General features: G+C 48.4%; 1 protein-coding gene across 6 annotated transcripts in view; it reads left to right on the top strand.

The window, feature by feature from the left end:
• Huwe1 (HECT, UBA and WWE domain containing E3 ubiquitin protein ligase 1) overlaps nucleotides 1-12293 on the top strand; it is a 231872-nt gene that overhangs the window by 18920 nt on the left and 200659 nt on the right. For all 6 annotated transcript variants that reach the window (XM_077688793.1, XM_077688795.1, XM_077688794.1 and 3 more), the window contains exons 4-6: nucleotides 6312-6398; nucleotides 6493-6566; nucleotides 6842-6920. In XM_077688793.1, coding sequence (XP_077544919.1) covers nucleotides 6312-6398; nucleotides 6493-6566; nucleotides 6842-6920 — 240 coding nt within the window. The remainder of the gene's footprint in view (nucleotides 1-6311; nucleotides 6399-6492; nucleotides 6567-6841; nucleotides 6921-12293) is intronic.

Here is a 12293-nt window from a genome sequence, read left to right as displayed (position 1 = left end):
CGGGCTATTATTGCACGCTAGTAATAATAGTTCATTTATCTGAAGTGAAATTTAATGCCAAGAGGGAGGTGGCTAAATATACCAACATTACTCAAATTACGATCGTAGTGAACGTGCACCATGGGGATTAAAATGGGAGGCCTGGTGGGGTGCGACGACTGTCACCTCGCTTTGCGCAACTTTTGCCGTGGCTCTACACTTGTTCGTAAAGCCCAATCTGGGATTAAAAAAATAGTAATTTCTGCATTCACATGATAGTAAAAAAATTCCCCCGCACCTCCCCGAAGGGAATCGTGCAGAAATGCGAATGCATTGGGTGCACCGATGAGTGTGTTGCGAGTAATGGTGTAATTAATGACGAGAGTGTGAACGTAATCATTTATTCATCAGCACCTGTTTGTGTTATCGTTGTACCTGACGGCCACAATCACTGCCTTGTGATCGCTAAAGTGCACGGTCAAAGGGTCTTTGAGAAGCTTACGCGCGTCACAGTTTCGCGTAAAGACCAGATCAATGCAACTCCCGTGAATGGTAGTGGGGCACGTGTCGAAGCCGGCAGAGAGACAATGCATAGAGTGCCTGGTCTGCATGTACTCGACCAGCCACTCGCCACTCTTCTTGCGCACGTCAACGTTGAAGTCGCCAACCAAGACTATGGGGTCAGAGTTTGGAGCGCACGCGCACACTTTCCATAGCCGCGTCCAGCTGCGCGGCAACGGCGTCTCGAGCGAGGTTGGGCGCGAGGTACGCGGTGTACAAGTCCTTGTACGGAGACGTGTCTCGAACGGGAGACGTGGCAACGGCGTGCGATATCAAGTTCCCTCGGGCGTATCCTCTCCCCTTGCCCTCCGCTACTCCCGCCCAAGCTACCACCTGCTCCGGTTGCGAGGCGCGCCACAGCTGTTGCTAGGGGCGAGGAGGAGCGCGGAGACATAACACCTGCGGGCGCACGCCGATGGAGCACGACAACCCCCGACTAAGAAATGCATTCGCATTTACGACGACGACGACGAAGGCAGAACTACGAGGCGCGCGCTCACGTGCGCTCGCGCTGGAGGAATGCAGGCGCACGCCGGCCAACGGAGCAAGACAACCCCCGGCACGACGACGACGAAGGCAGAACTACGAGGCGCGCGCTCACGTGCGCTCGCGCTGGAGGAATGCAGGCGCACGCCGGCCAACGGAGCAAGACAACCCCCGGCACGACGACGACGAAGGCAGAACTACGAGGCGCGCGCTCACGTGCGCTCGCGCTGGAGGAATGCAGGCGCACGCCGGCCAACGGAGCAAGACAACCCCCGGCACGACGACGACGAAGGCAGAACTACGAGGTGCGCGCTCACGTGCCCTCGCGCTGGAGGAATGCAGGCACACGCCGGCCAACGGAGCAAGACAACCCCCGGCTAATAAATGCATTCGCATTTAAAATTCTTTGCAATTGCTTAGTTTTTCAATTCGATATTTCCGACAGCGCTCCACGCTATCTATGCATAGAGCCTCAGAATTTAAAAATGGTCTGTGAAAGGGTAGTGGAATAGAAAAAAAAACTTTATTGAAATGCTGTTTAAGTCTTATGCACGTTCAAAACCGAGTGCACATTTCTTCCCGGAGTCGCCAAAAATTTGATTTTTTAGGCTCCTGAGGTGACGTAATAAATGACGTTCTTCTGCTCCAAATCAAGGTTCTTCTGCTCCAAAATAGAGATTTCGCTGCTCCAAAAACTGCTCCCAAATGTGATCAAGCTGTCTCACCCCTGACTATGGCTTATGCAGGTGCGGTTTAACGAGATTCCACTGTAGTTGCATGTGTTAAGAGTAGCTGATACAGCGGTTGATAATCAAAATTTTGGATGTGTCTAACTCTGTGATGCATAAAGGATTTCTTCATTGATTGCGAGGCCACATTTATTTTCGAGGACAATTTGCGCATAACAGACTGAGAAAACACTGCACAGGCATGCGTGCATACAGGGTGTTGCGAGCACGACCAACTTTACTTCGGACCTGCCCAGCCAGGCGCTGAGTCTCGTTTCGCGCCAGGCCGCTAGGGGCGCTTTTACGCACTGTTGCGGCGAGCGGTGGCTACGCTGGCAGTGCGTGCTCGAGCGCTAGTAGCAGCCGTCTGGCGCGGGAATTCGTGTTTAATCACACTTCAGTTAATTGATTTCGGTAATTCCGAATGAATAAGTAGCAGTTTTACGGTGACCATCCCCGAAGGAATGTTTTTTTCTGATTAAGGGGGGCCCAGGGCCTCTTGACTGTCTTTCCCGTTGTGAGATGCGTTACGGTGCACGCGACGCATTTAGTGTCGTGGTCTGATATGAAGTGATGCCAAAAAGAAATAACATTATCTCACGTACTGACAACGGAACTGGCTAGCTAACCAACGTGCACAGGTTCATACTCGCAGGGGAGGTTATTCCCGAATTTGATGTACATTGTGAAGTTCATTGTGAAGCATAAAGTAAACGTATGTCATAAAAGCTTCCCAGGAACTCGTTTTGTTATAGTAAATGCAAAAAAATTGAAGCTTTCTGTTGAAATTCCTCGTGAAGTGTAGCGGTTTTTTCTTGCTATAAGGATGCGGAGGAATTTTCTATGCTCGGAAAACAAAATGCAAAAATTCAAGCACCGAAGATGCTAGTTACGGTCTTACACGCACTAATTAGCAACGATGATTTGGCCCATTCTTTGCGAATAAATTGGAAACTCTTTATTGCGAGTGCATGTAAAGTGCTACAATGACCTGCTACACTAACTTAACAACGATGTCATTTTAAGCCTATTTACAGGCTAATTTTATTTACGTACACAATGCCATGGTTTAGGCACACAATGCCACACTGTAGTCAGGTTTTCAGAACATTAATGAACGCTAGTACATAGTGCACAATCCTTTTCACTTTGGCATTTTTTTTTTTCTCCAAAAGTTCATTTTCGTTCACAACCATACACTTCACTCGAACAATGGAGCACAGTGGTCACACTTTCAGCACTATTCTGGACTCTGGTTTTTCCGCAATCCTTTTTCCTTTCGCCACTCCTGGCCGTTTTCTCCGCCACAAAATTTGTGAAAAAAGGTCGGCTGAACTTCTCCAGCCCGAGCTCAACCACTGCCCTCGTATGAAAAGCTTGTTTTCCAGTGCAGCTTGGTAGTATCGTCCTCACAAACAGTGCCATTGGTGTTTTTGTAGGATATCGCAAGTTTTGCGAATGCTTGGGCCGCTCTTTCCAGTGCACTGACGAATTCCGGCAACTGAGGCGCGCCTTAAGGGGGGACGCGGCTTTCAACTTCGGAAAAATGACCAAAACATCGTTTTTTTGAAACCCACATATTCGGCTTCTATGTTTCCTATTCTATGCGTCTGCAAAGTTTTTACGCTGAAAAGCGTCGCAAAGTGGCATAAAAAAATACTTTTGTCAGGCGCGGTGACAAACTATTAGCGCAAAAGGGCGAAAAAACAGCAATTTTCGGAGCGCTGCAACAGGGCGCGGCCATTTTGATATGGTTAGATCGGCCGAGCGATCGTCTTTCCGGTTCCGCTCGTCTCTTTTATCTTCGTTCATTCACAAACGCCTAAACGGCAGAAAAGAAACGACGCACAAACGAAGCCAGAAATAGATGCCGAAGCGCTATTGGTCCTCCGGTCGGGGCGCAGAACAACGACCCTCCTGATTGGATGTCGCGGGCGCAACGCAAGATGGCGGCCGCCTGAGCTGCGTAGCGAGCGGATTGAGTTCATTTTCGCCGCTTCGCTCGGCCGAGTGTCTGTTCAATCTGTGGTATTCAACACGCACGTTATCGCGATGGGAATGCCGGAGATAACGAGCCAGATTACGGGAAGTTGTGTGGCTCGAAAGGAGGAGGTCATCGAACTCTTCGTGGTGCGCGTGACTCTACTGTCGCCAGACCCTGGAGGGTGACGCGGTGTGCGCGCTTGCGATAGCGGTTCGTGAAGTGAACTTTTAGTCGGGTTTGCGATGTTTACACGCTTAGTTATTGCTGTGTTTTGGCTGTGGGCTCGCTAGCCTTGAGAAAGAAACGGTCGACGCGTCAAACGCTGCGGCGCGCACGGCATACCCGACGCGCATTGGAGCAGCACATGACTGGGCAACCGGTTACGATTGAACGCCAGTAGTTGTAATTAATGCCTGCGACGTTAGTTTTAATCTTAAAAGCGACCTGACCAGCCATATCAGGTATAATCAAAGTTCGATATGTCGCGGGTCGAGGTAAGCGTGCGCTGCAATGCGCGCGAGCCATATCGCCTTTCTTGCGCAACGTTTCCCGTGCACTTGTAATTTTCATGCAAACAGGTTTGAGTTAGTAATATAGGAATAAAAATATGTTCTCTGCATTAAAAATGTACGTTACTGTCGCAGCATTTAACAGCGATTTTTTAGTGAAATTATTGATACCATTGCTTAGGGCATACTGGCTTTGCTGTGAGAAATATTGGATGCCTTGAATGTCAAAAGTAGTAAAAAAATATGCTCTTGCATTGAAGTTGGGAGTTATGCAGAATACTCTACCAAGCTTCAAAGTAGCTCATTTTCATCCTTGTGGTATGCAAACTTTTGGCAATGAACACCTGCACAGATGAGTAGTAAGTTGCTGTGCCAGGCAGGATGATAAAACAAAAAAAAAAAGCCAAAAATGTCCAAATTTAAGTAAAAAAAAAAGCTTAACTTATTGCCATGGTGACAACACTGCAAAAGGAGGCTGTTCAGTGCGATACAGCCAACCAGCTAACCTACTTTGCATTGAAAGCCCATTGAAACCCATCTCCCCCTTCGTTTGGTCTGCAAAGTGGGGTATGTACTCTTCACAGAGGAGCTGAAAATGATGTTTTCTGGGAAGAGAAAGGCTGTAAAAGGCACTCCAATTTCAAGGCAAGGCATTCCAGAAGCCCCATGTTCAAAAGGACATGAAAGGCTACAACCGTGACGACTTTTGATAAGTGAAACCTATGTTGCAACTTCGGAAGCCGTTTTCTCAAAACAGTTTTTTTTTGCCACCTGTGTCGCTTGTACCAGGGATTTCTTTGTGACCGCTGGGTCTATTTTGATTCCGTTTCTTGCATTACATTCCTTGATGAACAGTTCAGGTCGTGACACTCTTGGTTTTCCAGATTTGTTTTTTGTGATTTTTTTATTCAAATAATTGTTCACAGTCACCATGCCTATTGCACATTAACCTCTAAAAAAATGAAAACTAAAAAACATTGTGATGTAAAAAAAATATTCTAAATCTGTCACGACCTCGCCCATTCATTTGGGAATGCAAAGCACTTCGAACAAGTTTTCTATCATGTTTTATAAGCCGCTCAAGCTCGGTACAAGCGGAACAGAAAGAAAATTTAATACATAAAAAAGTTTTAAGAATACTAGTTTGAAATTTTTATGGTGTTATCACGGAAGCATTTCCAGTTGCTGTGCCAATTTTCATCAAAATCCACAAAGAAATAAAAAAGTTGATTTTGAAAGCCACGTCCCCCCTTAAGCCACACTTAAGCCGCACAGAGTGAGCACTTAATGTGTACGAAAGCCCGCAATGAGGCCCAGTGTGCTGGCCTTGATGCTTGGGACTGGATAACCTAAATAACGCACCAATAAATTCGGTGGGAACATGAGAGGTACGCTCAGATGTAAAGACAGCGCACCGCTGCTCGTTGCTATTAAACACCAATCGACCATATTAAAATAGGATAACTATGCGCAGCGAAGAATGCTAGCTTCAGTTTGTCATGATCGGTTGAGGGATAAAGCGCAAAATTACAAAAATAAAACACAATTGTGAAGGGAAAAAAATAAAAATAAAGCGAAGGGTGTTCTCATCTCTTCTTAAGATTGCCTTTATCCATTTGTCACAAACTTCGGTGACGGGGAACTCGTGAAAGGAAACATTTCTCACCTTACCTTCTTCAGGTCTACAGTAAGGTACGGAACAACATACCATCGTGCTCCTTCAAAAGAAAACTCGCTTCAGAGGACTGAATAAGCTGTATTTTTCATGTCTGAAGCATCGTGCTTTACATACAGCAGACGCAACTTACGCTCCACACCGAGTCTGCAATAGCGCATTCTTCATGGCTGCACCCACGCGTGCGGCGGCGAGGAAAGACCGGTCGTAAGTAGCGCCACTCCACTAGCAGCGGCGAAAATTACCCCTGTGACGGTGGTGCTGGGGCCGCGCTCGCTGGGCAGGTCTGGCCGTCTCGTGTTGTGCTTGCATGATCGGGGTCATGTCGAGCCCGGTTACTGGAAGCGTGGGGCGCCATCTGCAGCAGCCCTGCCTCTGTCCCCCCTCAGGAGAAGGAGCTTCTGCTGTGCATCCTGCAGTTCACGGCCCTGCTGATTGAGCACAGCTTCTCCCGCCACCTGTACAACTCCATGGAGGTGAGCGTCGTGGGCACTCGTGAGCAGGGTGGGCGGGGTGCGGGGGCACAGTGTGTGGGGTGCGCAACCTCGTTCCCTGTCGTGTGCTGCGCAGCACCTGACGGCGCTGCTGTCGTCGAGCGACATGCAGGTGGTCCTCGGAGTGCTCAACCTGCTCTACGTCTTCAGGTGAGGGTGTGCTCGCAAGGGGCTGGCCTCCCCCCGTTGGCATTGCACACGGGTCGTGCCAGGGAGGGAAGGCGAGGGGGCTTGTGCACTGCGGTGTCTCTAAGCGTGTCGCAGCATGTTGCGGCTGCGCTAGGCTTTCCCCGTGCTCAGCTAGGAGTGTGCAGTGTGAGACAAACGAAACAGTGGTGCCCTGGCAATGCGCTCCCGAGAGTGGCACAGGAGGTAGGAGGTGCGGCCAGCGCTTGTTGTCACCCGTGCCCCCTTGTGTGCTGCAGCAAGCGCTCCAACTTCATCACGAGGCTGAACCCGGACCGGCGGCAGGCCCTGCTGACTCGGCTCACCTACCTGGCTGAGGTGGGTGCCCCCGCTGTTCAGTCGCGGTCGGACGTGCGTGTAACCAGGTTGCACTTGTTACATCTGAAGCTCGTTGTAGAAGCGAGCATGCTGAATACAGAATGAGAGCTGAGCCCCGCACACAGCAGGCACTTGATGCCATTAACATTTTCGTGACCGCGCCTGTTCCCATCGATAGTGTGCTATCGACGAGTACAGATTCAAATTTTGGTGCTCTCCAAGATAGTAAAATAAAAAGCATTTTCTCAGTTTTGCTTTTGAGTTCCGTTTTTCCGCTGTGAGGGGGATTTTTAAATGTCGTTCGCCAGCAGGGAGACGAGCTCACGTGGTTTCAGTTATGGCGCTGCTGCCGCTCAGCGATGCTTGTCGCGAACGGCGAATTTCCACAAATCCCCATGTACCCGAGCTTGAATCTGTGCATGGTGGTAGCAGCACGGACACAAAGAGGACTTTAGTACGGACAGGGAGAGGACGTCGGGTCACTTCAAATCATCGCCAGGTGTGCGCCTATGGGTTTCGCTTTCTTCTCCGGTCAGATCCGGCCCTGTTCTAAAGGCCGCAGCTCTTATGTGCAGCGTGTCGACAACATTCGGGCGAGACCGTTTGGCGCTGGCGGAACAGAGAGTCAAGTTCTCTGCATGAAGATGGTTTGGAGTTGACCTTGGCATAGCGCCCTAGAGCAGTGTGCAGCAGTTTGTTTACATTTATATTTTGTATTGTTATTTTGTACTTATGCCGCTCATATTTGCAGTATTATTCTATAAGCGTTTGATGTTCAAACTGTATATGTATTTCAAATTGTTTAAATTTCCTCAATGTACAAAGTAGCATTGAGGTTATCATTAATTTTGTTTTTCTTTTTGCTACATTTTTGTTTTCACAATTTTTTATATAAAATTCTAATGCATCAGTTGTTTGAAATTGTTACTGTTGAAAGCCCCGTTCTTCCTCTATCATTTCATAACTTACACTTTAGCATCCATCATTTTCTGTGGCAAGAAAAAAATATTTCCTGCACTACCCAAAAACAACTGGTGTTTATATAATTGTATGCATGTAAATAAATTTGTACTTACAAAGCTCATTTTTGCAGTATTACTTTATAAGGGTCTTAAGTTCAAATTGTATATTTGAAATGTTTTATGTGTGTCATGTGCTAAGTGGCATTGATGTTTTTGTCATTTTTTCTTTTTGCTGCTTTTTCTTGCCTTGAAATTTTTTGTATAAAATGTGGAAAAAGTATATTTTTTAATCCATTATTGGTGGAACGCCCTCTCCATCATTTCATATCTCACACTTCTGTGTGGCAAGAAAAAAATATTTCCTAGTGCACCCAAAAAGGACCGCTTTTTTTCCGCGGTCACGAAAGTGTTAAAGGGGCACACTGGTGTTAGAAACTTCTTTTTGCTTTCAAGCCAATTTTGACGAGACTTGTGGGCTTGTTCAGTTTTTAGCTGATTTCAAATATCTAATTAGTTTTGATGTGAGGTAACCAGTATTCGAGTTCATTCAACATTTTCCTTGATTGTTGTTGAGAATAATAGAAAAAGAAACTCTTCAGCAAAAGATTACCAGTTAGACACGAATAGATACCACAAGTTGTGGAGAATGAGATGTGGGGAGCAGTTTTTTTGTTTTGCAATCACATACAGTGGAATCTCGTTCATACGAATCTCAAGGGGCTGCAAAAATATTCGTATCACCCGAAAATTCGTATCATCAGAAAACGAGAAAAAATGGAAATGTGCCGCGCATGCGGCAGGCGGCGGCTCTTGCCGTGGCGTCGGCTCTTGCCGTGAAGAGGTGCGGGTAGCTTCAGCGACCGCTTCTAACCTTTTGTCAAAACGCAGCTCAAGATGTAAACTAAATTGCTCATGCGGTAAAAAGGAGCTGACAGTGTTGGAGAAAGCTGCACTATAAAATATCCGCGCCAAATATCTGCCGCGGAGGTGGCCCAGCCAGCTGCTGCGCGCGCTTTCAAACTGCCGCCCTGAAGAGCGCGCCTCCCCATTGGCACAAGTCGGCAGGCTCCTCCCACTGCCGCGCATCATTTTCCGAGCGAGGTAGAATCTGACACAGGGGTGAAAATCAGGCTCCTCCCACTGCCGTGCATCATTTTCCGAGCGAGGTAGAATCTGATACAGGGGCGAAAATCATCGACACGGGCGTCAAAAGAACGCGCGCTCATCGCCGACGCGACGCACGCACACGAACTCAAGCGTGAACCGCATGCAATTCGTGCACGTCGGCGTTGCGCGTACGTTATTTTCACGCCTGCGTTGACGATTTCGCTCCTGCATCAGATTCTACCTCGCTCGGAAAATGATGCGCTATGCTCGCGGCAGTGGGTGTAGCCTGCCGACTTGCTCCATTGGGGAGGCGCGCTTTTCACGGCGGCAGTTTGAAAGCACTCCGGACAGCCCGCAGTCCCCGCCGGAGATGTTTGGGCTTACCACGGTGGCGGATATTTGATCGGCGCTTTCCCTAACCGCGCGGACGATGCTTTGTAGTGTCGTTTTCGCCCACATTATCAGCTCCTTTACTGTACAAGCGACTTCGTTTGTTTCTTAAAAGTGGCATCTTAAAGGGACACTGAAGTGATATGTAAACATTGCGGGATTACTTGCGCAAATTGTAGTCCGGAGTCCCCAGGCCATGTTTCGACCACCCTGGGCGCGTTTACGCGATTTTATTTAGTAGAAAAATTAATTTGAAAATGCTGTCCTCCTCTCTTTACGCTCGCCCATTTTCTGCGGCGTTTTCGCGTGACGTCAGGAGGGGATAAGCTGGCAATTGGCTGCGCTACTGCAAGGCAACCCGGCCTTCAGACAGTCAGTCGGCCCAGCGTTTCGTCCGCCGGCCGCCGACGGGTCGTCGCAATTCGTTCGCTCAGTTGAAAAGAAGCCAGGACATGTTTGTGAATGGTAGAATTTGCCTTTCTTTACTTGGTTAGTTTGTACACTGTATCTAGCTCCAAGTCAAGGTCGCTTCACACAAGCGCTGCACAAGCGCACATGCGACGCTTCGCTGACTGCTATGCCAGTAGGAAAATATAAGGCCTCTTGAAGGCGGGAGAAGAGTCAGCGAAGTGAATATAGGTACTAAGGAAATAAAATCAACTGAAACTTTTACCATACAGCGTAAAACTAGGGTGCGGGAAGCACTTTTTTGCGCTGGGCGAACAAGCACAGCGGTCAGCAGCACGACTACGCATCTGCGAACGCATTTCCGTCTACGAAATGCAATTGCTAGACGTGAGCTATTGTGTAAACTCGGGTGACGCTTACTGCACGAGCGCAATACAACAAATAGTCACCTAAGCTGCTTGAAATGCCAAAACTAAATAAAAGTGTAAACTGGTTGTACAATATATACCTTATATTACCAGTGCCAGCGGAGCCCGCTCCGTGGCCGAGTGGTTTGGGTTGCTAGGTAGCCACCGCAAGTATTTTGGAAGTCACGAGTTCGAATCCCCGCGGGTACGTGGTTTTTTCTTTTTTTTTTTTGTAAGTTAACTTTTTCGTTTTCCGCCGATGTTTTCTATATTGAGTTCACCTTTTTTTTGGGCCGCAATGTTAATGGCTCCACGAACTAGTTCACAAAACGCGCGCAGGCTGGCACTGGCGCGCTAGCGAGTTCTCGTTGGCGTGCTGTTGCCATAAGCACCGACTGCTTGCAGGCAGTGGGCACAGGCCAGAATGAACAGACCCTTGGCCTGGTGCGAACACGCTTTTTACGACACAGGCATGAGGGAGGCAAGCTCCAAATATGGGGGAAAAGCGCATGACATTTGGGCGTCTGCGGGTACGCGGAGGGCGTTCATGCACTGCGTAGGTTTCGGCTAGTGAATGCTACGATTCCATCCGTCCTAGGAGGCTTATCTTTATGCATTTTTACAGCTGACAACATGGCAGAAGCGCGGTACGATGATTACTGAGATATTGAGAATGTCCATCCAACAAAGCCATTGGTTATGTTTTACAGAACCGAAACCGAAACCGAAACTTGTGTGATTGCTAACCTTGGGCATCGTCCAATCACGGCGCCCCTCCTCTCAACGTCACAGCCTTAGTTGGTGCGGCCGCCGCAAACCGCGCATGGTAGTTTTTCTTCTTTCGCGCTTTGTAAAATAATTACCGATTTGTCAACCGAATAAACGATGAAAAGTGTGCTAATTTGAGCCAGTCTACGCAGTGCAAGCAAAAACGGGAGCTTGACCAATTCGCTTCAGTGTCCCTTTAAAGAGCGATCAGAAACGGTCGGTCGAGCTACCCGCACCACTTCGCGGCCAGTGACGCCGCCATGTTGCCGCCGCGCGCAGCATGCGGGTGGTATTCCCGGCGGCGTCAGTGCGGCTGCGGCGTGTTTTCGTGAGCAGAAAACGCTCCATACGGTTCACGCTTCAACATAATCGACACGCATGTGGCGCAGGCAACACGGCAAGGCGACAACAGGATAGGTAGAGCGTGGGGCATTGACGGAAGCGAGGAATGCGGAGAAGGCAAAATGGCGAGGGTATTCGCTGTCAGAAATGAGGGAACGCTTGATTGCCGCGGTTTATTCAAGAAGTATAATACAAAAAAAAGGAAGCTAGAGGCACCCGAGCTGCAGCTAGCGGAAACGAAAGGTACAGAGTGAAGAGATTGCAGCGGGAGATAAAAGAAGGGAGGGAGAAAGAAATGTTCGGTTCGTTCGGAACAGCACCTCCCCACGAGGAGGATTGCCGTCAACGGGGGAGGACTAATGATTTTGTGCCCGCGCACAATCAAGGCCGCACGGCCGCACCAACACTCCCGCCTCCCGTCCACGCCGCAGTCGACTGCTCGCGCGTTCGTATCACCCGCACCGGAGTGATAAATGCGTATGGATCATCCGAATTTTTTTACATTGCACACAACGCATTTTGGCCGGGGAATTTCAAAAATTCGTATCACAATGAAATTCGTATCAACCGAATTCGTATCACCGAGATTCCACTGTACATGAATTCTAACATGGATTCTGAATCACATACATGAATTCTACATGAATTCTAACTTCTACTTTTGAACTGCTACTGCTAACCAATTAGAAATCACGCTAATTAAACAACTATTGAAACACAAAATGCAAAATTCTTCCCATATTGCTTGGTTTGAACATTGAGCTTCACAGTGCCAAAGAAATGATCTTCCAAGCTGCACTACCTGCTAGGATGTACCTCACGAGAATTTTGTATCGCTGCGATACCACTTGTGGCGAAAAAGGGGGAATTGTGGGAAAATGACGATTTCCTCGTTGAAATTGGGCCCCTCTGGCTTTGGTACTGTTCCACGTTGTGGGATACGAAAGGTTCTTAGGGGCGACCTAACCAGTGGCGGCGGCCGTGCAGTA

Source organism: Haemaphysalis longicornis, unplaced genomic scaffold, assembly GCF_048455015.1.
Source record: "Haemaphysalis longicornis isolate Haplotype H1 unplaced genomic scaffold, Haemaphysalis longicornis Haplotype H1 scaffold_10, whole genome shotgun sequence".
NCBI classification, from domain to species: Eukaryota; Metazoa; Arthropoda; class Arachnida; order Ixodida; family Ixodidae; genus Haemaphysalis; species Haemaphysalis longicornis.
The sequence above is the reverse complement of the archived record's forward strand: the minus strand, read 5'-3'. Positions and strand labels throughout refer to the sequence as shown.